The 24,449-nt window shown below is 44.0% G+C and overlaps 1 protein-coding gene and 1 long non-coding RNA gene across 3 annotated transcripts in view; one reads left to right on the top strand and one right to left on the bottom strand.

Annotated features, from left to right (window-relative positions):
* Positions 1-21,841, top strand: part of LOC133281209 (uncharacterized) — a 56,307-nt gene extending 34,466 nt beyond the window's left edge. The window contains exons 2-6 of one of the 2 annotated variants that reach the window (XR_009747427.1): positions 14,279-14,518; positions 15,890-15,991; positions 16,151-16,201; positions 18,661-18,740; positions 21,654-21,841. This is a non-coding gene — a long non-coding RNA (uncharacterized LOC133281209). Of the gene's footprint in view, positions 1-14,278; positions 14,519-15,886; positions 15,992-16,150; positions 16,202-18,660; positions 18,741-21,653 lie in introns of both variants that reach the window. The other variant, XR_009747428.1, reaches the window with a different exon arrangement.
* The window catches only part of LMX1B (LIM homeobox transcription factor 1 beta), a 100,066-nt gene continuing 82,191 nt past the window's right edge, over positions 6,575-24,449 (bottom strand). The window contains exons 3-8 of the mRNA XM_061476509.1: positions 19,634-19,866; positions 16,141-16,319; positions 15,209-15,286; positions 14,740-14,806; positions 13,778-13,939; positions 6,575-12,270 (exon numbers count right to left, since the gene is read on the bottom strand). Of these exons, the coding sequence (XP_061332493.1) occupies positions 12,113-12,270; positions 13,778-13,939; positions 14,740-14,806; positions 15,209-15,286; positions 16,141-16,319; positions 19,634-19,866 (877 nt within the window). The 3' untranslated portion in view covers positions 6,575-12,112. The remainder of the gene's footprint in view (positions 12,271-13,777; positions 13,940-14,739; positions 14,807-15,208; positions 15,287-16,140; positions 16,320-19,633; positions 19,867-24,449) is intronic.

Below are 24,449 nucleotides of genomic sequence, written 5' to 3'. Positions count from 1 at the left end.
TTGGAAGTTAGGCAGATGAACCACAACTAGGATATTGGTTCCATCATTCTCTTTCAGTCAGCTCATACAGAGGGTAAGAAACCAAGCAGAAATGCCCTGGCTGGTGCATGGTTTCAGACACAGGCTGCATCACTGCATGTGCAGCCACATCGCTGGTGCATTCCTGGAGCTGCCAGCCTATTAGCAACCTTCTTTCTTTCCACCTAGTGTACAGATCCTGGGACTTCTCCCTCTTTATAGTAATGCAAAAAAAAAAAGAGATTAGGTTATCCAGGTCTTTTGGATTATTATTTTTAGTCACGTATATTTTGCCTGCTTCACTAAGCAGCAGGTTTCCATTGCTTTATCCTGCATGAAAGACTACTGCCACCGGGAGTCTAATTACTTGGTTCCTCCTCTCAGTCCTAAAGCGAAAGGTTTTCACATAGCACTAAGGTGTAAAGAAAGATCAAGGGAATGCACTCAGCTCACTGGGAGCACTTCTGTGAAACCTTATCAGTAGCTCCTTATCGATGTTAATCTGACAACACAGGTGTGAGGGAATGCCCCAGCTGGGATAGATCACTGGTAATCTGATCAGGAGTAACCCATTGTGTTCTGCTGGACACCAGTTTACTTGTTACCAGTTGGACAAAGGAACAAATTAAGCAAGCCTGATTAAGTCGTGTTGGTAACGAGGGAGGTGTGGTGGAGGGAGCTGCATGTCTTGGCTGTCTGTGGGTGTGCAGCTAATAACCATTACACAACACCCACAGACACGCTCCCTCGGGGTGGGGAGGGGGGGGAGAGGGCATGGTAATTACAGAAAGGGTGTTCAGAAGGAAAAGGCATTTCATATTCCATGTTCCTCATTTTAATAATATGGATGGCTGCATTGGGAAACACCTTCCTTAGGAAAGCATTAAAAGCTGTGACCCACGTCCTCACTGCAGCAGCCAGCACAGCGCTGAGCCAGCGCTGCAGTGAGCACCTTCACAACATCCCTTGGGGACAGCCCATCCTGCCTGGTGAGCAGGGCTCATCTCCAGGTCATGGCTACGAGGGTCAGTATCTGGCTGGAGCCAGGGTAGCAAAGCAGAAGGGTGTTCTTCCTGAAACACCTTGTACAGGGGTGGACACTGATGCACTCTAGGTATGATTATCTGCAGACCCTGTCTCTGTCAGCCTCCTCATCCTCATTTCAGCTCCTATGGGGGTCCTGCATGTGTTGCCCAGGCCCTACCACCTGAGGGATGTACACTGGGCATGTAAGAGATGCAAGCTCCATCCTTCTCCTGTCATGGTTCTGCTTTCTGCAGGCAGCTGCCTGAGGTCTCCTTCACCCCTTGCTTTTGGTCAGAGCAGCTGCTGCCCACCAGTCTGGGCACTTGAAGGAATGCTGCTGCTCCACAGAGGCCTCGCTGGGTGTAGGAAGGGGTGAACAGGCTATATGCACCGTCTCTTCAGCAATTACACAAAACTGAAGTGCTTTTCTGACTGTGGGGAGAAGGGAACACAAAGCCCCTGGAGCCACTGTCAGTCCTGTCTCAGAGGACCAGAAGGCATCTTCACTGCATTCAGAAAATAGCTTTAAAACTCCATCATCCTGATCACTGTCATCTTCCCTGTGACTTTGTGTCTTTTGGCCACTACCATTACCTAACTTCTCAACACTGTTTTGTCACCTCTGTTTCTTCATAGTTCTCAAAACAATGTCCTGAACACTGAACTAAAGCAGCAGAAGAGCTAAAAGTATTTTAGCTAAAGTATTCTTGGGTAGAGCTCTGTTGAGCTGGTCATAGTCCTGATGCTGCAAAAGGAAGTTAGTTGTTTATGCAGGAAATAATATTTCAGGTAGAAAGCTGTAAGAAATCCTTCAGTGCCTTACCCTTTTCTACAGTAATTTGTATGGAAAAATGGCTCAGCTCTGACAAAAGCACTTGAATTCTGAATAAGCCTTTTTAGAAGTAAAATATTGCAGAATATAGAAGGATTTTTTTGGGAAGGGGAGGGACAATGTGAACAACCTGTGTGTCACTGACAAGACAACATGAGTGGTTTGAGCAATGGATCCAGGCTTCTGGGCTCTGCTCACAGCTCCAGCCTGTCATTCTTGATGTCAACTATTAAATACTTGTCATAAAAGCACTGCTTTTATCTGCTGTCTTCCAAAATCCTTTTTGCTTCAGACATCATCTGTGCTAGGGCCTAATCAAACCTGCTGCTGCTAGGGAAGGATCACTACCAGCTATCAGTGGGTAAGCTGGCACAAGTGGTGGGCAGGAAGGTTTTCGAGTGAGCATATGTCGTGTAAGTCCCCTGCATAGTTCCTTGTGGAAACAGCAGCCCAAAGGCCCACAAAAATATCACTGTTTCCTAAAAAAGAATGCAGTGCCCTCTTATTAACTCAAGGTCAAAAGATTATCAGTTAATGTAAATCCAGAGGGTAGAGAAGAGCAAAAGGGTAAATCTGGAGGGTAGAGAAGAGCAAATACTCTATCAAGACTCAGTAAAATGTGCATTGCTCATTGCTCTAATTCATGCTGTGTTTTACATAATTCTCCACTCGGTATTATTCTCTTTCCTCTGTATTTTGGGGGGCAGCTTTGGTTATGTATAATATCATGTCTTGCTCAGAGTGTGATACTAAAGAGCCAGTGGTCTGCAGGAGCTGCTGTGAGCCCTGAGCAGGGAGTCCCACCCCAGCCACCATCCCACGGGGTGGGAGCAGTCAGACCCAAGTGAGGAACTGTGGGCCAAGGAGATGAACATGTACAGATCATTCCTGAATTTAAGGTCTTCCACGCATATGACTGACCCTGTGCTTTCACTTCAGAGTAATTCATGTTTAGTTCTCAAAGAAAGCGAAAAACCAGTTTGAGAATGCAAATGGTGGCTGTTGCTTTGATAAATACTACAAGCCAAATTCATTAGCGGGCTTTCAAAGAGAATTGTTTTGTTTTCCCATCATAAGTAAGCAAAGAAATAGCATTCTCTATCATTACTCTCATTTCAGAATGTACCTGCTGGTTCTAGTGCTAATTACCACATTCCTTCTGTGATGGAAAATAGCCCCAGAGCATCTTAAGTGCAGAATTTGGTTTTCAGGAAAAGAACAGTTTTCTGAGCATGTAAAAATGTGTCTTACAGAGTAATCAGTTTATATTTGAATATAAATGAGAGGCAAGTTTGCAATTTATTTATTTAATAGCATTTAATATACAATCATTTATACAGTGGGGCCATACGTGTAGTGGGTTTTTATGTTATTAAAAATATTGATAAAACACTAGACGTTCATTAGTTACACCATTTCCAAGTGCACAGAAGGATGAACAAATGCGTTTTCATTATAAGAGGTAATAATAATTAAGAGTGACAGCACCTTATCCTTGGGATCTGCCTCCCAGCAGCAGTTTGGCTGATAAAAAACCAGAAGTTAAGATAAGGCAGCAATTATTAAGACAAATCTTTTGAAGGGCTGTTTGAACTCCTGTGTCCAGCAGATAATCTGATTTTACAAGGTGCTCCAAGGGGGGGTAGACTGTATGGGAAGCAGTACCCAGGTGCAGGCCTTTAGCCCTTTGCACCGGCATTTTTACCTCTAGCCATTTCCCTGGTTGCTTCTTCTTTTGTTTGCTACAGCTGTGGCATATAAATCAGTCTTCATTCTGTCTCACTGACACCAAAGAGAAACACAGCACAAACAATGCAGAACACCAAGCCCCAAATGTATTAATCATCTTTTTTTCTTTTTTGCTGATCCCTTTCACCTATCTTTTTTGGGAGATTCAGAAATGGCTATGGGCAACTCAGTAATTCTTCCTTCATAAATATTAGATGCACAGAGAGCATGAATATTTGAGTAGCTAACTCTGACTTAGGTGAAACCAATTGCTAATGGCAATTCATTTTTCCTCTGTGACACTCCACCAATAACAAGCATGAGGGGGGACAGGATGATGCAGTTTGGAGCTGGACAGCAAAAGGGAAAGAAGGTGCTGAGTGGGAACAAAGATGTTTTATTGATCAGGCCTTCAGATGTATCCCCCCTTACCTTGGAGAGAGTTTTAGTAGAGAGGTCCCTGCTCAGCAGTTCCGTGCTTTAGGAACTTAATATTGGGAAAAAGTTTTAAACATAATTGATTTTGGTTATGTCACCGAGCTGCCACCTCTTGATGTGCTGTGCTGGCTGTGATGTTGCACACACAATGTGCAAACAGCAGTGGGAAAGAGCAGTCGTTTCTTTAACATCCTCCACCCGGGGTACCCCACATTCCCACTGCTAAAACTGGGGCTTGCCATGGGAAAGGGCAGTTGGGATTCCTCCAGCCCAGCCTCAGCTCCCCGGTGCGTGGCCTTTCTCTCATTGACTCTTGCAGCCCTGTGCTTAGAGCACAAGTCAGATTAAGCAGCTCTTCCAGGGGAAAAATGCTCTCATTTTGGTCCTTAATGGAGTGTTTTTCAAGCCAGGCGAACTCGCCCTGCTGCACGAGGATTGCAAAGGATGTGCTGGAATGGTGTGACTGGAAGAAGCAGAGCTTTCCTTTTTGGTGCTACCAGCTTAGCTGTAAAACTGTATGGTTTGATTTTTAATGAAAAATAGAAATTGTGAATTTATGCCTGAGGCACAGAAATGTAGTGTGTCTGGACCTGGGGAATGGCAATGAGTGAGTAATCACATGTGACCAGATCAAACCTCAGCTGAAGTTCATGTTCATGTTTACATGGCCCAAGAGACACCAGCATGCATCTATCATTTTATATTGGTCTCAAATTTGCCATTCCTAGACCAGTACTTTATAATCTATCGGTAATACTTACACACATTTGTCTATTTTAGCACACAGCTCCCTTTGCATGTGTTTTGCCTCAGGAAAGACCCCGTTAGGTTGCTGAAATCACTCCAGCCTTTTTGTTAGGGCTTCTGCCAGTTCAGGGCAGCACTGGTGGTAGTTTGAACAGAAAGGATGCTCTGGGCTTGCAGCAAGGCCTGTGGCTGCTTGTGCTGCTCTGTGCTCCTCCTGTCCATCCTGGTGAGCCCCCAACCATATGGTCCTGCCAACCATGCAGGACAACGTGGGGACCCAGAGGGATGTGGTGCTTGGACAGGGCTGTAAGGCAGGACAGCTTGGTCCCTGTGTGCTGCCTGTACATACCATAACAACTGCCAGCAGAGAGGACTTTCTGAGCCCAAGCACAGAGGATACTAGCACTCTGTTTTCCAGTATGAACCCTCTGTGGCAGGGACCAGCAGAGCAGCACAGTTCCTGTGCCAAGGCAGGCTGTTTGGGTTGGCTCCCTGTCCCCAGGCACAGCTGCCTGAGGAGCCAGCCCAGCTCAGCAGCAGGATGGACCATTGGGCTTTCTCATAGCCCCTGCATGTCTCTTCTTGTGCTGCTGCTTCAAGTCAGCAATACCACTGGCCTTTCACTTAAGGATAAATAGCACTGGTTAAGGTAATAAAAGAATAGCCATGGCCACTTCTCTGTCACTTCAGCAGAGAAAAAGTGGTTAAACCCCTTGGCCCAGCTTATCTGGCTGCCTAGTCCTGGAGCTGGTTCACTTTCCACACCTGCATTTGCTTTGCTTTGCTTTACTTCACTTCCCTTTAGAGGAAATCTTGCAGAATGCGTTCTTTTCTCACTGTGTCTGTTGAAAACCTAGCAGGTTTTGGTCAGAAATTTTCCATTTGAGATATTTTACTTCTTTAAAAGAAATCAAAATTTTTGCTGGAAAACTAAGCATGTGTTTTCTGTAGGTGAAGAGCAGCTTTTAGCCGGAAATCAGAATTCTCAGCTTAAAATAGTTTAAATGGCAAATTTTCAAGGGAGCCTAATAACAGTGTCTCACTCGCCTTACCATGAAACTGGACCTGATAGGACCAGTCCATGTCTCACGTGGTGAGGAAAGGCTCGAGGCAGCCTTTCCTTGCCGGACCACTGAGTGCTGGGAGGCTGCACCAAAGCACTGCTGCTAACAGCAGCAAACAGCCTTTAACTCTGCAAGCTCATCTGGCTCTTGGACATCACCACTGCAGGTGGTGGCAATGAGCACTGTTGTCTTGCCCTAAAGCAGTTCATGCAGAAACACTGCTCATTCTCCAGACTCTACAGTGAGTCGCTGTGTTCATGGTATAAGCTGTTTTCTGTAATGAATAGGTATTTCCTTGGTTTCTTCTATAGCTGCACCTGTGCCCAGTGGCAGAGGAGTGGTGCACTCAGGCTTGTCATGGCCCCAGGTATGCCCAAAATGCCACTGGGCTTATTGCAGTTGACTAGTCACATCCACGTGCTCCAGAATGAGCCTTCCTGGCACTGCCAGGAACAAGAAGTGCCTGCTCCACACATATCTTGCTCCTGACAGAGCTCTGTCTGAGTGACTGGGCTGGTTGCACCACCTCTAATTCCTACACACTTTTCCTGCCCTAAACTAGGCCATGCGAAAATGGCAGAGGATTGTGATAGCATGGTTTGGGTTGGAAGGGACCTTAAAGCTCATCCAGTTCCAACCGCCTGCCACAGGCAGGGGGTATAAGAGAACGCGCTTTCAGTCTGCAAAAGCAAAGAAAGAACTGCACACTGAAAGAAAATCCTGCTTTGTTTACAGGTTGCTTTTATTTACAAATATACTGAAGTGTCATCTCTCTCTTTTTTTTTTCTTTTTCTGGTTTTGTTTAGAGTGTGTGTGTGTGTGCGTGCACGCACGTGGGAAGGAGCATAATGTATGAGAAACTCATCACGTATCTTAGGTGCCAGGCAATGGTGGCAGGAAAAAAAAATGCAGTGAATTGAAATTTCAAAACGCTAATAAATAATTTAACAATGACAAGTAATTAAATTAAAAAAAAAAAAACAAACCAAAAAAACATAACAAGAATCCGATCTACATACATTATGGTGGTTTGTTACCAGCACAGAGGGAAAGGAGCAGAGAGTCTATGGTGAAAGGCAGCTGGTTAAGTATGAGAGAGCATAGTCATATTTTTTTACAAGTTAAACAAATTGTAACAGACAGCTACAAAATACTACATTTCGATAACATAAATACAGAATATATAAATATACAAGTAATACAGCCATACACAGCTAAAAAATAGGGTGTTCACTTAAAAACAGAGTTCCCAATGCAAAGGAGCTGGCAGTCCCTTCACAGTCACTGCTGAGCAGAAACAGGGTGTGCAGAACCAAGGGGACCTGGCTGCATCCTTGTGGAGGGCAAATAGTTGTCAGTTTATTCAGCTAGGCCTCAAACAAGCAAGACTGTGCTTAAATCCCATCAAAGCTGAAAGACTTCAGGTACCTGCCAAGAGGTACCAAGTCCCAGGTACCCCCCTAACCAAGAGAAGAGATGCCTGAAGCCCTGGCCACGCTGCTGTGGGTGCAGCACCCGTTGTCCCATGCCACTGGGCTGGTGATGGACCCAGACACACAGGGAGCATCTGCTGTTCAGAAACACATGACGTGGTTTGGGCATGGGGCTGTGTAAAGCACTATCCTGAGCACTTGAGACTGTGCATACTGTGGCTCCAGCTCCCATGGCTTTGATGTGCCTCAGTAGCTTCTCGGTCCTTTCACTGCTGTGACCAAGCTGCAGGCTTGTGAGAACCCTTCCCTTCCTCCTGGGTTCTGCTGTTAATTTCTAGTGGCTTTTAGGGACAACCAGAGTTATTACGACATGGTTCAAAGAGGAGCTCTCCCAAACCCCAGCTTGCAGCATCCCTAGCAGCATCACAGAGTCGGGTTCCCTGGGGCACCTGTGGTGGTGGCTTGGGATATACTTCTGATCCTTAAGGAAACTGGAAGGGAGTCCTGAGCACAGTAGGAAGAGGTAAGTGGGTTCACATCATCCCTGGAAGGTTTGCCAGCATGGAGTACCTTCCCCATGCAGTGACAGCACAGTGAGGTGGCTGAGTTGCTGCTGACAATGACCCCTTCAAAAGACCTGGTAACACTCATCTGACTTGTGCAGGGTGGCTTCCAGAGATCCACTCACAACCATCATAAGGACTAATTTGAGTCACATTTCAGGCATGGTTAGCAGCAACTGAGCCAAGTGATTAGGATGTTATTCATGACAGAGTTTAAAGAAGAAAAGGAGATAAAAATGCCTAGAATAGTGTTTGAGCCATAGTGATCGCAACCACCATTCTTTACTTGCAGTAATTTAACTGTCTTCCGTGTTGTGACTGTGATACAGATTTACCACCAGCCCCTAACTGCTTATGATACAGGGTTTAATCCGCAGTGCTGCGGTAAACAGGGGCTGAGAACAGCAGTGCACGGTAGGAATTGTCCTCTCAACAGTCAGCTGTGCAACGGAAAGGTGCTGCTGGTCAGGCAAGAGCCCAGTGGTGGGATCAAGGGCCACGCTGCTCAGCAGCCATTCCTGAATGCCAGCAAATCTCTCATGTGCCACTGCTACCACCTGGTAACTGCACGCTAAGGACCTTTGAGGGAGCTGGTGCTTGGTATGTTCATTCTGATCTCACAACCATCTTTTTTAAACGTTACTGAGCAAACACTGAAACCTAATCAATCATCTTTTACTTAATTGCATCTTGTCACCACTTAAGCTTAACATGTATTCCTTGCTTAGCCAAAACAACATGATTGAAACGCCGTCAAGAGCTCACTTGATGCACTTATATTAGAGAGGGGTTAATTTCCTAGGGAAAATGATCACTGTAAGGTGCGTGTAATAAACTGCTGTCATGACCTCTAGCCTTCAAGCTCCCTTATGTGCAATCATTGTTTGTGGTTTCCGTGGAAGTGCCAGATGCTAAGAATTTTTGGCAAGACTTTATCAATTTGACTCAGTGTAAGATATTACTGTGATATGGCCCATTAAACATTTTACTTTCACCTGATCAGTGAAGTTCCCTTGACAATAGAAGAGTAAAGCAGAAATCAAAAAGGTCAGAGGTTGCTCTATAATCTTTTACTGCAGGTCCCAGGTTAAAACCACAATGATCACACTCCAGTAGGGTAATTCATTCCACAAAAAAAAAGTGACATTTATTTTGCTTTAATGAACTTTGGCCTTTGCCAGATATAACGGGTCCATTGGAAATCATTGGCTATGCATTCCTTCCCTTGACCAGCAGCAACCCACAGTGGCATGGGAAACGTTATGTGTGCCAGAGGGCTCGACCGTGTCGTGCATGTGGCACCAGAGATGGTAGAATATGGGGGAACAAACAGCTAAGGCATCATCATCCAACACAACAAGAGAAGCGGGGATGGTATGTACAAGCAATGAAAAGAAAGAAAAGGAAAAAAAGGGTAGCAGTCATCCAAAAAAATCAGCAAAAGATTATGGTTACTTCAGCTATAAAATGGAATATCTGATTCTTTCCTTGGAAATGGATTGTTATTTCAACATCCAGCCCACAAGCAGAGGTAGAGTTGGGACAAGGCAGTTCTCCAAACTGTAGGTCACATTATAGTTCTCATATAAGTCCCTGTAAACACTAAAAATGCCATTTTGATCCTGCCAGTAATGAGGGATGAAGTAAGGTTGTGCCTATGTGTAGAGGCTATAAACCCAGTGTGTTTGAGATGGTGAAGATGCTTTTCTATGATTCTAAAGTAGCACAGCAGAAGGGTGGGGAGGAAAACTTGATGAATCCATTGAGATTGGTGGTGACAAATGCTTAAAATGTGCCGTATGAAATCTGCTTGCCGTCTGCCCTGCAAGCAGTGAGGATCACCTGAGTTCTTTATAGATGTTTGCGGTCATGCAGAGAGAAAGGAAATTGTTATTTATTTTGATACACAGGGAAAGGGAGAAATAATCAAAGGGGATGGGTAAGAAAAGAAAATTCTTCCAATTTCAAAACATATCCAGGGGCTCACAACCTTCGACTGAAAATCCACATCCCTGTCAGAAAGCGAGCAATGGTCACTAGCAAAAGCACAGGGGTGCAATGGCCCCTTTTCCCTGGGTATGGCAGTCTGCAGATAGGGCTGCTGCCACACAGGGAGGAGAGGGGAACCAACAGGGAGGGGAGAGTCATCCCAAATCCTCACTGAGACATTGGTTTGCTTGGGAAGAGCTGTGTGCGTGGCAGACAGTAGAGGGAGGGTTTGCCTGGGGTCTGCACTTGGCTGTCCTGCACTGCACACACAGTTTCCTTCCTGGTGCTTTCCTCACCTCCACAGAGTGAAAACACATGCACCTTTTGCTTTCGCAACCTCTAACATGCTTGGTCCATGTTTCCATGCTTGGGTAGGGAATGTGATCTTATTTACTCCCTTAGACTTATCATCTGATCCTTGTTATCCACCCCTCTGGGGCACAAGGAGAACCTTCCTCCATCAGTGAAGGGGTGAGCCACTCTCTAAAAGGCTCCCCAGCAGGACACCCACCTCTGCCAAGGCCATATGTTCTCTGTGCTCAGTGGATTTGCTTTCTTCCCAGTGGCACCCCCACCCCAATGGGTGTCCCAGAGAATCCCTACAGAAGGTGCTGAGTCCCACGGGAGACTCTGCAGCGCTGGCCTGGTACCAGTCCTCAGCGTGGAGAAATCGGATTAGCCAATGCTTTGGACTTGTTTTCAGCTATTATGGTCAATATATTAAAGGTATTTATTTAAGAAAGTTCCTATCCTGCCAATCTTTCCCCATGAGCTCTATTCTGAACACACCCTATAATTACTGATATTACCCTGGCAAATTTTCCCCATGAAGTTTTCTCCACTAAGAGCCATGACCGTACTTGTCTGCCTCTCCACATTATAATTATCACCAGGCAATATTTATAACTATACTATTATTATTTATGTTATTTTATGCCCTACGAAAACCTATATGACATATGCTCAAACTTCAGCATCTGAGACATTCAGACTTCAGCTGGGACATTACCTTCAATTTGTGTACTTGTTCATCTTACATTTGCACTAACAGGTTACTTGAGTATTTATTGTAAATACAGGAGTCCTGTCAGTGTGAAACCTGCAGGACTCAGCTTAGACTTCAGCTCAACATACCTAAACCTCCCATTGTGATCTCTTTCATGCTGTTTTTTTCTCCAGTTAGAGCACGTTTCAGGACTTCTGATGGTTCAGGCTAGAACTGTGTATCACAGATTCTTGCTGAGGCGAGATAATTAACTAAAGGAGTGCTTAATTATTCCAGATGGACAATGGAGAACATTTATGCCTCATGCAAAACATAAATAAACAGAACAGAATGAACAACACATGTTTGCCAGTCATGGTCTAGACTTGAATTTGGCACTGCAGTACTTCCAGACAAATGTAAATGGTTTATTCTCACACTTCAAAAAAAGAGAATTAAATAAAACTGTCTTGTAAGCACCTTTAGTTTTAATTATTTAAGATCAATACTAACCTAAATGCCTCTGTCCCTAACATGCATCTCCTCTCCAGGGTCATAGACCTTTCTTATTATGAAATCACTGGCTTTCTCCACAAATATTACTGTTAACCACTTTCCTCAGTATCATATGCGTAAGGGCTATAAACTAATGAGCAGATCTAGGTTATGTAGAAAAAGTGTAGAAAGGAAACAAATGTTGAACGTCACATTTACATTAACTTCTCACAGCTCAAATGGCAATTTATCCACAACATAGTATGAATCATGCAGTAAGAAAAGGGAGGAATCTCCAGTTTCCTTGATTTATTTGTCATATGGTCGACTAATGTCAGTATCAGTGGCTTTAAAAAAAACCCAAACAAAACAAACAAAGCTTAAACATCCAAAAGAAAGGAAGAGAGAAAGGAGGAAAAGGTCTAGCTTTCCGCAAAATCCATTTCCTGTACAACGATGAGCTCAAAACCAAACCAAAGGCTTCTGACGAGCAGGGTCTTCTGTTCCTTCCGTGCTTGTCTCGTGGTCTGGTGCAAGCTGGGAATCAAGGGGATGGGACTGGTGGATGCGTTTTGTTTATATATATATATGTATGTATGTAGGTAGGTATTAATATATATGTACATACATACACATATATGCACACAGATACAGTCTTCCTAAAAAATGCTCTTTGCAGTCCAGAGGCAACAGGAGTCACTGTGAAGGAAGAGCTGGGCAACATATGGCTGTAGAGTCTGCACTGGAAATAGTCACTGGCTAAATATACGCCGGCTGTTTGTTTTCTTTTATTTTCATGAGGCGAAATAGGAGCTCTGCATAGAGTACAGCCTGTCAATGGGATTTCCTACCCTAGCCTGCATGGAGTTAACTTCAGAAGAGGCAAGAAAACAGTCGCTCAAGCTAGTTAAAGAGGTATCACTGTCGATATCATGAAAAATGGAGTCGTTTCCTGCAAATGAAACGTATATGTTAAGCTGGATTCTGTGCAGGCAGAGGAGGACACAGTACACACGATGCTCACATGTTGCACGCTGCACCAAAAGGCAACGCTCCTGGTTTTGTTTTTACATGTTACCCTAATTTTGCTCTAAGGGTCTGACCTACAAAGAGGAAGGCCAGCAACCAATCTGCAGAGTTCAGCTGGCAGCAGTGCCACACGGAACTGCCAGGATTTAATTTCTACTGCAGTCAGCAGCACAAAAGAGAGTCTTGGCTGATGACGGGAGCAAACAGTGCTGGGGAGGAGGAGCAAGTCCCTGGCTCCCTCTGAGTTGGGATCTGGCATTTGCAGGGGCACCAAGGCCCCAAGGAAGGTGGGACCAGACATTGAGTGCCCATGATGGGAAAAGTGGTCTGAGAACCATAACCAGTAATGATCTTCATTTACACACAAGGTAAAAGACAGAGCTACAAATGCGATAGGACTCAGGAGGAGAGACCCAGCTTCCCTGGCTTCGAGTTAGCTACAGTTGTAAACATGCTTTCATTTAAGAAAATTCCACAATTCTGGGGCTAGTTTGGAACAGCACCTTTTATTTCCCTTAGCAAATAAGATTTCAACTTACTTCAACTCTGAAGGTACGAGACAGAGCTGTAGCTCAAGTCCTGTGAGCATTAAGAAAGTGTTAGTCTGGCTCTTTTTCCTCATGTGCCCATTTGAAATGGCTTTGTGCTCTCCCCTCTATAGTGAAGTGAAGTGCTCCTGGTCAGCAGAAACAAGTCTGACATAGCAGACCCTTGTGGGTTACAGCAAGGCCAATAACCAGAGTCTGAGAAATCCTCTTAAATTTTATTTAAATGCCACACTGCAATTGTCCAGAATCAATTATTAGGCATTTAATGCTTGTGATGCATTTAGGGTACCTATCCACTTGAAAGTGTGTGGTCAGGAAATCACGAAAGCAAACCATCATCTTGATTTTGGGCAGAGAATAAAATTACACAGGAAAAATGTGCTGTGGTGACACATCTCTTAGTAGCTTAAAAACCTGTTTTTAACAAATCCACACATCTAATCTGAGGGATCCTACAGGGGTGTTTATTCATTTCGGAATGAATAGATTGCTTCTTTTTATTGAAGGCACTTTTCCCCCAAAGCTTCTATGAAAAAGGAAAAACTTGTGAGGGAGCTAGAATTTGGTACTGTTTATTTTTCACTGTCTTGGATATTGGTTTAAAAGAGTGGAGCTGGAGAGGTGATGTTGCTTGGTTTATCATTTCTCAGAATTACACTGTGAAATAGTTCTGAAGGGTGTCCAGAGCCTTGGATGAGCTCTCTTCTACCCCTTTATGTGTACATGAAAATATATACATATACAAAACTGACTGGTACAAATTCCCTGGTACAAATCCAGAAAACAATACTATAAAAGCAAGTAACTCTACTGAACCTGTGGGGTGTGAACCAGCATACGAACCCTGCTATTTCTGATGCGGCAGAATGATGCATGCCTTACCATAAGGGTTCATGTGGTCGCCTGGCATTTGTGGAGGGGTGAGACCCTGCTGAAATGGGTCTGTGCCATAACTGCTTTGATCCATTGCTACAATCTGCTGCTGTGGTGGTGCAAGTGGTGTGTAAGATGTCATCATCCCTTCCATTCGGTTGGACATTACTTCTGCAAAGCAAACAGGAGGGCACAGTCACTACTTAGGAGTAAAGAGGCAGCACACAGTAGCATCAACAGCAATACAGAACCCAAGCACAGAGGAGATGCAGCTCAGTGTGTCCTGTCATTTAGAGGAGGCTTCCACATTTTGTCTGAGAGTACAACCCTGAGCAGTAAGTTGAAAGACTTGTAATTTCTGACTAAATAATTTCTGAAGTTATTATTTAACTCTGTGTGTGGAGTTAAATAATACTGCTGGACCATATCTTCCTAAAGTCTGTCCCATGTGTGACACAGCCCTATCAATATCTAACTTCTGTTGGTACCAGTTTTTCTGGCTCTTTGTAGAGGAGGATTTGAGGCTGCAAGACCTTGGGAGTTGGAGATGCTCAAGAGCATCCATGGAGCAGCAGGGTAAGCCCTGGTGCCTCTGTGCAGATCCCTCTGCCTTGGCTGGGGCAGCGATGCCGATGATACCTTTGCCGGCAGCCTGCAGGACTCCTTTCTCAGTATCTACCTGGAGTGAGCCTCCTGGAGGTTTCCTCCAATGAAAGCATCTCTGTACTGCAGATTTATTCTAGAAAGAAGGTAACAGCTTCTGTGTAAGCACCTCCAGGGCCTGGCCGCATGGAAGAACTCTGGGATACCCTGGGATGGGCACTCAGACGGAGCACTGATGGTGGCACACATTATCTACAGACTCATGCGTGCTCTGTGGGGTTGTACTTAAGGCATTATGTGGGAAAGGCACTTCAAGAAATGTGGCGGATTCTTTATCCATTTCTTTGCCTTCATCACAGAGGCCCTACCTTGCCCTAGTCGCTGCGAGTTTTGTTGCTCCTGCTGCTGCTGATGCCTTCGTGCTAGTTTTTTCATCTGATAAAAGAGAAAGAACAGAACAATCTCATGGCTCCAAATGCAACAATTTTGTTTCCTTACAAAACTCTCTACAAACATAAAATCTATTAAAGCAGGCCATTTATATTCATGCTGACACCACTGTGGGTTCAGTTTCATTTCTAAGCTTAAACATTTTAGTTTCTATTTCGTATTTGCATGCAAAATTTACCCCCAGCTTCATGTTGCTTTGAACACATGAACTTAATATCTGTGTTTGAAAGTTGCCTTTCCTGTATGGATGCAGACAGCAGCGCATGCAAAATATGTACAGTTCAGTCCCTGGGATCCCTGTGGTAGGTACTACATCTAGGGTGAGGGGGAAACTTGTGTTGGAGGACAATTTGTGTTTTACGTTTGAGAACTTGACAAACAACCTACCTTTGCTCTTTGGTTTTGAAACCAGACCTGGACAACTCGCACACTGAGGCCTGTTTCAGCTGCTAGTGTTTCTCTGACCTACAGGAGAAAAAGTTTAACAATGTCAATTTTAATATTTTTTAGAAAAACTAATCAGTTATGTGTGGAGGATTATGCCTGTACTTACACTAAAAACTGCATGTGCAGAATTACTTCTAAAAGTTCCTCATATTTTTGCACAGTTCACTCAAGTTTTGCCCTTCATGTCACCACCAGTTTCATAAGTACTGAATCATAGAATAGGGTTGGAAAGCACCTTAAGATCATCCGGTTCCAACCCCCCTGCCATGGGCAGGGACACCTCACACTAAACCATGCTACCCAAGGCTCTGTCTCTGAACAAATAGTCTGAGCTGTGTAAAATGACACACAGGAGGAAACAGGGAGCTGGGTTGCTTTTTGCCACCTTCATCAGTGAAGAAATAGATTCTACCTTTCCCTAGCTGCTATAAACAAGATCAACAGAAGGGTTAAGTTTCATAGAAAAGCAAGACTGGAAGGACAACAGTTGGTCCAAAGCTGAGCACGCTCTCATTCCCTCTCACTCCCTCTGTAGTGAGAAAAAGAAGGGCAAAAACCACTTTTACTGATAGTCAAGGCCTATTTCATGTTTTATAACAGACAAGTATTGTTGTTCAGCAGGAATCAGTCATGGAGCTGTTCTGCATGCTGTGAATACCAAGGGACAGCAACGAGCTGGTTGGTCCTGAGCTGCTGGTTGCTCCAGGTGGAGATGGCATTTGGGTGAGTATTACCGTATGCTGGCATGGTCTCTGGAATCACCCCAAGGTACCTGCTGCTGTCTCAAGAAAGGGCAGGGAGCTGTGGCCTGACCCTGTCACCCCTGCAGCCTGGTGTCAGAGCTGACTTCTGGTCCCTGATGAAGCACTTACCTTCCTACAGGGCTTGGAAGACACTTCAAAGGATGCTTTGAATGCTCGTCTCTGCTGTGTAGTAAGTATTGTCCTTGGTCGTTTAGGTCTTCTTGGGTCCTTCCCATCATCACTTCCTTTTCCTTGTGTTACTTGTCCTTTGGTGGGCTTAACATCCCCATCTTCATCATCACTTTTAACTAATGGAAAATAAACAGGATATGAAATCATATTTGTTCCACCAAGATAACAGGGTGTTTGAGAACTGCTCTTCAGCTGCCAAGCTAGTTAGCAGGTTCAACATTATCCCATATTTCTCTGAATACCTAAAGCAACTGCAGGAAGGAAGAGACTGACTTACATTTGTGTGCACTGCCTAAATCAAATGCCATAAAAACATAAAAATGTGTTTGAGTTTTAATTCAGGGGTTTGAAATCCAGAATATGCTTCAATATTTCCAGGAATCAGGCACATAGACACTTTGTGCCCTTCTGACATCGCTTGGTCCCCCATGTGCTCACCTCCTGCAACCACATCAGCTGATACACACCCTTTTCTTTACAGCAGAGCCACATCTGCTCCAGAAGCATTAGCTGCAGACAGGTACTACTGCCTGCACCACTATGGCAGCGAAACAGTGTAAGTGCACATATCACAAAAATATCTCAAGCTATATATAGTGTAGATTCCAGCTGTGGATTTGAACATTTTTAAGCTCTAGAGACAATATTCAATATCATCTTTGCCATCTCATTCATGTTTCCCACAGAAACATCGGAGTTCTTTCTCTATGTACTATAGCGTGTCTGTATGTGCATGCAGAAATCTTCTCTTTCTTGGTAAATACATACAAGTAAGTAGACCAAATGGATGATTTGTTAAACTCTGAATATTCACACAATCTGATGATACAATGTTTGTTAGTGTGTTGTAATAGAAAATACCAATTGCAGTGGCAAAGCGTGAAGAGTCAAGTACAAATTTTGTTCTGAAAAACAACTTTTCAACTCAGCATATTTTATTTCACCAGATTACTGATTTTTCTTCCAGAAAATGTTAATATACTATTATAGGGACTTCAGCATAAGCAAACACTCTGCAATTTTTATATACTCAAAGATCATGTTTGGGGAATTAACAAATTAGACTTAAATTCATTTTAGGGCCTGATTATTATACACCTATCAATCTAATCACCTTTTACTTTAATAAGCATCTCTGGCCTAATGATTAAAGAGAACTTCAGTCATTTTAATAACCATGACATTATTAACTTTCCAGCATGCTATTTCTAAGGAAAGGTTTGTGAGGATTAACATTGCTCATTGGAGAGTTACTTTTCTGTCCAGTGAATAAATATTTGATTGGAGAAGGACAAATTCTCAGCCAGGGCTATGCGAAATCATCTGCTCTCACACAGGCATCTGGGAGATCTGCGTTTTCTATGCATTAGACAACGGGAGACAAAACATCTCATTTAATTTGTCAACTTGTTTTTCAGGTTTGGGTTTGGCTAACAGAGAATAATGGGGGGGGGGGGGGGGAGCATCTCCAGGAGTAAGAAACTACCCCTTGTGCCAAGGGGAAATGGAATTGAAACCAAGGTTGTTTTGTCCCACTGTGGTAGCTTGCTGATCATCACAAAATAGAATATGTGTCCTGAAGGAGAGCCCAAAGCACATCTCCAACGCAGCTACCAGTGCCAGCATGATGAGGGAGGAAGGCAAGGGAGAAGGATCCCCATGCCATTGCTACAGCACGGGGACAACCTTGTACATACAGCTTCTCAAAAGGGACTTTGAACACAGATAGGCTGACAGTGGAACTTTGAGGTTGGAGAGGAGAATGAAACGCTGAAGGACAAGTAGGAAACTCACAGGCCTGGGGCAAATTCACAGACCTTGTGACGTGAGATTTACAGAGCAGAGCACTCAAGGCCCTGCAAATACAGTATGGCAATAAATAACATGCTCCCCCAAGAAAGACCCCGGTCCCGCGTGTCCTGCTGAGTTAGCAGTGACCTTTGTCTTGCAGCATTCCTGACATCAAAATACAAATTTCAGTAATGGGGAGAATATGGCTCTCAGATTAGAGATTAAGATAATTACTGCTCTTACCTAAATTAGAATAATGCATTTTCCCATCAACCAGAGGCAAACATTCATGTCATTTGTTCACTTAATGGAATGATAATTGTTGATTTTCTTAGACATTTTCTTGGGAAAGAAGTGCACAGTTATGATGGCTGGCAGCAATTTGTGTACACACTGTCTCTACTTTGGGGATCAGCCAGGGCACACTGGCAGCAGTTTTCCAATCTCTTTGAGCATATATGGCACGGGAAGGAAGCATCCCATGTCTGCTGGAACTGGTTGTGATCTGAAAGCCAGTCCTCACTGTAACCCCTGCTAAGTCCCTGGGATTTGGACTGGAGAACCTGAGTCCAGTGTGTGACTTATCTGGCCTGTGCACTACTGTGTTCTTAACCCTGGATAGACAGCAAACGGATTTTGCTCACTCTCTTTTAAAACTTTCCCTAGGAAACAGGTGGAGGAAAGGAAGCATCTGTCTCTCCATCACTGTGAAGAACTTGGGGAAGACCCCCATCATCTGCTATCAGGTATGAGTGCTCCGCTGTCTTTTTCAGGAGAAGGTAAAAGCTCTGGTCACAGTGTGGTGACACTCGCCTTAGCCAAATGTGCAGACTCTTGCAATCACACCGTTCAAAGCCCAGGTCCCTCTGAAGGCAGAGATCACTGCAGATTTGTAGTAGACCATTTTACGAAGGTATCAAGCCTGACGTCCCTTGATCCTAAACAGTTTGCATTCATCAGGGACAGTGCAGGACCTCCAGGAAACTCTGGAGATCTGTAGCAGGCAAACTTTTTATTATTATTGCTTTTATTTCTCTTCTAGGTGAGCCCACTTGTCTGCCTTAACACGAGCACATTTGCAGGCAGCTTCACCAAGCAGGCAGCTGCCCTGGCTTCCTGCGCTACACATACTATTGCTGCAGCACAAACCCACTTCTCAGTTTCATTCAGATTCTCCCAGTACTTCTGTGTTGTACTTAAAGTTACTCTCTGTGATTGGCAGAAAGAATACACTTGAAAATTCTATTACTACTTTGTCCACTTTCCTAGCTCAGTGCTGAAAGTGTATGTGCAGAAGATCCCCTGAAAAATATGTTAAGTGGATAGAAGAATGCCTATGGAAAACAGCACATTTGAGTGAGGCCTCGGGTAACTGAAGTCAGGCTGATTCACATTTTGGGATCTTACAGAAAAATACATTGACAAAACCTAACTGCTTTTGTCCTTTACTAAGCAGCAAGTTCAGGGAGGGAATCAAGCTAGGGAGAGCAGACTGCAAGTAGGGATTTCTTTTAGCTGTGCTGCTAATTTGCATGTGTATATAAATAAAGTAGATGTGCAAATGGATATATGTTTCTATAGGAAAGCTCTACGAACCCTTGCGGCTTTTCCAGTTGGAGCAGGTGTGGGAAAAGCTCACCTGAGTCTGAGTCGTCTGGGCTGACCGAGCTCAACAAGTCTTTCTCTTTTTCATAGTCACTTTTGCAGAGCAATTGCCCTTCCTTAAGAACAAACTCGTCCCCTTTCCTCAGCTGCCGTTCGCAGACACAGCAGCAGAAGCAGCTTAAGTGGTAAACACACTCCAGGGCTCTCATCACGAATTCTGTTGGGGCGATCTTTTCCATGCAGCCACTGCACTTAGCAGCAAACAGCCTGTAATAAAGAGAGGCAGCAAAGTCAAAGGGAACGTCAGAGCATGAATTCAAACACAGCAAATTCTCTAATTTAACTGCAGATCTGTTTGGCTCATGCTTTTTCACACTGCAAGACTTGCATCCTTAGACTTGGAAACATCACAGGCATGCACTTTATTCAAATCCCAATCCCTCTGGTCTCAAGATTCCCAAATCACCTTTGCTGGAAAAAAAATACTAAGATTTGTTCTTATCTCACCGTTTTGTTCCTCTTCAAAATGAGAAACAAAAAGGAGCTCTCAGAGTATAGATACCTTGTTCGAAACCAAATTTACTTTAATGCACCTTATAGAGGAAGGACCAATTCACACATTGCTTTACACAGGCTCTCTGGTTTCAGCACTTCAACCCTATTCTGAGCAGATTTCATGACTTTCCATTTTTGGTATTGTCTGTCTCTGAGGAGGCTGATCAATGAACACAGAAACCAGCACAAAACCTCAGTGCAGTTGCTGAGAAGACGACCCGCACACATGTGCGATCGCACACATGCAATTGATAAAGTCAGGAGTGAAATAACATGGCTTTTCCTTGGATGTTGAGTTATTCCAGAACAACCTGTCTCTGAAGGGAGTACTGTGCATTCGAAATGGTGTGAAACATCCTTTGGCAGAGATAGGCAGTGATACAATCTGCTAAATTACCACTATAATCACAGGCTCTAGAATATACACTACTCAAGACTAGTTCTTATTAAACCTTTAAAAATCCCCTTTCCTCCATCATTAATTTTCTAAGATGAAGTTAGGATGATTCAGATTAATTTTATTTTGCTTTTCTAATGGCAACTGGGAATCTCCCTAAGTGAGCTTTTAGGAAGAGGGCTGCTTCAAATAAAGATGAATAGCCAAGTTACGTCCCTGTATCACGCAGTGGCCTTGGTGATTTGAAATTCAGTATCTTTTATAGCAATATATCAAAGTGCAAGGTGCATTAACATTTACAGTTTGGCAATGAAATTAACACAACTGCACCCATGTACTCACAGGAGGGAAAAAGGAGATTCTGCCTTTTGGGATGGGGTATGCTGGTGGTTGTTTCATCCTCAAAATTACCACTTTTTATAGAAAAGGGCAATTATCTTCAATTTTAGAAGGCACACACTGTGGTAGTTCCTGATTCCTCCAAAGCCTCCATTTTGTCTGAGCTCAGTAGTACAGCAAAATGGCAGTCACTAGCTCCTCAGCAAGCGATGGAGTCACAGAACGAGCAGGAGGGAAAGGAAAATGTAAATCCATTTACACATGGCATCTAAAGGAAGGCTCAGAGCCCAGTAACTTGTGGCATTTCCCCATCTGTATCTTCTGATCTAATAAAAGAGATCTACACTATTAACCTTGCAGGCTCGGTGCGTACCTCTGCATGGCCACAGCCACGAGGTAACAGCTGAGCACTGTACGAGCCACGCAAGGTGGACTGAGCAGCTCTTATTTGGCTACATAATGAATTAAATCTATTAAAGAGACATTGATGCTACACAGGACCCACGGGCACTGCTAGTAAATAGGCCATCTTATTTCACACGGGCTTGTCTGCGAGGTTTTTCTTACAATGCTTTAGCTAGCAAATTCCCAAGCAGGAAATATTTTTATCTAGCCACAGTAACATATCTGAAAGGATTAAAGGACAAAGGAAAAAAAAAAAAAAAAGAGCAAACAGATTTTCAGCACTTTAAAAAGTTGTTTCTATTTAACTGCTTAAACCGATTTGACTCAGTTTAATTAAGCTTGTATCTTTTGTCTGAAGCCTGTTGTTATGATGGAGCGCGCTTAAGCACTCCGCAGATTAGCAGGTCTGGTGTGAAGGCACCGGCTCATTCGCACCGCTGCGCCGGGTGACACCCGCTCGCTGCCGGCACGGACCCGACGTGCGGGTCCCGCTTCGGGGGCCGCGGCCGGGGGGAAGCGGCGGCGCTTCAGATCGGTGCTGCTCGTCTGAGCCATCTGTCGCGACAGCGCTGCGATCGGACCAAACCGCTGCGCGCCGGGGTCTGCCTCCAGAGGGATACCGCGGGCGCACAGGGCACCGAGGGCGCATCGGAGACCCGCTCCCCCAGCCTGGCAGCGGGCAGGTTCCCACCTCCCCGCCGCAGAGAGGAGAGAACGGGGGGGGGCCTTCCCCGGGATGAGGCTGGCGCCTGAGGGGCCGGTGCGCGGCCCGAAGCGAGCGGGAGCGGCGCTGCGGTGATGGGCGCATCCCCCCGAGCAGGGCTGCGGCGGCCGCCGGGCTTCTTCCAAGCAAACCGCAAAATACATGCAGTGAAAGTGAAAACACGAACGTCACACGGGTTACACTTCATTCCAAATAGGAAAGCGCATCCACCCTTCACATTCCTCCTAACTGGGACACAAAACCAACCTCCTCTCTTCTCAGCCTTGTGCTGCGGAGCATGTTGCTCACCTGAGGAGCCCCCTCACTGTCACACTGCTTTACTGAGTGGGGTTTTTCCCCCTTTTTGTTCAAAATAAGATGTCTAAAGCATAAATAGGAATATTTTATGTTACCTATTTGCAACTCACTATTGCCACGAAGATGGGGCTTTCAGCACCGTTTCCAAAGGCAGTCTTTTAGTTATAACGAATTACATTGTTGTCAACGTAGTATTAACTCGTTCAAATTACCATTAAATTGGCCTGACAATACTGCACGAACTTTCCACCTTTAACTTGTCTGTTGTCAACGTAAGAAAATTCCTTGCTCTGTATTCAGATGATACTCCCTGCGTTATAACACACACACAAATACACTGCACTGCGTTGGACTGGATTCTAGGATTATAAAATCTTCAGTAAATTTATCTTATAAAGTGTTTATGGGCATTTTTTCGGCTCCCAGAGAGTAACCCAAGGTTATGCACTTTTTTTTTTGCACGAGGCAATCTCACAACAGGAAACTAATCTTGACAAATGACCAGACTTTGATATCTGTGATCTAAAACACTGCTCATTAGACTGTTCATTTTATAAACGAAAGGTAATAAACCTGTTGAGAAGTGTAGGATAGCAGGAATACTTTACAGATCACCCCTTTACAGGTTTCAATCGGAGCCATAAATTTGAAGGGGAGCATGCAGATACTGTGTGTGGAGACAAAGCCTCTGTCCCACACCAACCACACTTAAAGGAAGAGTTCTTTTGCTTTCTATACATTTTACAAATAATTTGCATAACTCTGGCTTTTTACCCCCATGGCTGATTATCTCCAGCTCTCTTAAGTTAATGTCAAACCTCAAAATCCTTGGACTTGTTAAAGTATGTGGAGAGTGGAAATCAAATGCCTTTATTAGAAGCCCCAGGAAATCTCCGACTCCTAAGCACAACGAAAACATTCCAAAGAAAATTGTTCAAAGAGGACAAAGGAGAAAAGCAGAACAAGAAAACCTTGTTTTGAATCAACGATTGCAAGAGTTTTATAAATAAATTCTGTTGCCTGGACAATTCTGAAAGACAACTCAATAGGTTTAGAAGTTTTTAAGTATGTTTGCCTCTATGCCTGGAACACTTGGGGATTCGGCTGAGCTAAAGCTTGGAACAATGGCCTGCCTGTCCATCTGAGTATTTGTAATAAATGCTGTAAAGCAACTTTACAGTACTAGAAAGTCAAAAACTCTTCACCAGCTAAAACTGGGTGAACTCAACAAATTAATTTTGCATAGATATCAGGGGCAATGAAAACGCTGAGACATGTGGTCCCGTCTTTAAACAGTAGATGAAAATGTTCACCAGCGGAAGAGGCCATAAAGATTTTATTTGTTAGGATATCCCTGTGAAGTCAGGCTGAATCAGTAATCCTTAGAAACAACCACAGTTACATGATCCACCGTGCCTTCCTGCATGGGCACAACCATCTGGTGTTTAATACGTACTACTGATTTATTATCTCTCGCGTAGTTATCTTGCAGTAAGTTTGACCCTGCTCTGCTCCAGAGAATCACGGCTCTGCTGTTTACTCTTCTGATGTCCTGACAACCCACCCTTACCTTCCTATTGCTCACCCAGGTCCTTCATTTCCTCCTGTCTGTGGGCAAATAGATTTTAATTGTTTTATTATAACTAATTTAATCTGTGCTGAGAGATCTCCATGTGCAGTGCGAAATTTGCTGTTCATATTAAGTGTGGTTCAAGAGGTTCGTTATACAGGACTGAGGTATAAAACCAGACTAATTCAGTCAGGTTGGTTATTTACTGGACCTCTGCCGTGAAGCAGTAAATAGGAAGTTATTAAGCTGTGTTTGATATATGCAAGAGGACAGATGCTGCTGTCTACCTATCAGAGACATTAAATCATTTTCCCTTCTGTGTTATCCTGACGTTACGTGTTGCAAGAAACCGCAGCAGATACCTGGCTCTTCTTGATTTAATAAATATGCAAAGATGGTGGTCACAGGCTTTTGTAAATATTGTAGGTATAGTCTGTAGCTCTGATGCTTTTCCTCCTGATAATACCCTGCATATAACATCCCCATCATCCTTATATAGCCAGCTGGGAGTTCACTTTGTACTTGTACAGTACAAAATAAGAGCTGAAGTAAAACGTATTATG

Source organism: Pezoporus flaviventris, unplaced genomic scaffold, assembly GCF_033815535.1.
Source record: "Pezoporus flaviventris isolate CSIRO_AGI_PZ_B2104156 unplaced genomic scaffold, CSIRO_AGI_Pfla_v1 ptg000097l, whole genome shotgun sequence".
In the NCBI taxonomy this organism is placed as follows: Eukaryota; Metazoa; Chordata; class Aves; order Psittaciformes; family Psittacidae; genus Pezoporus; species Pezoporus flaviventris.
This window is presented reverse-complemented; position numbering and strand designations above follow the sequence as displayed.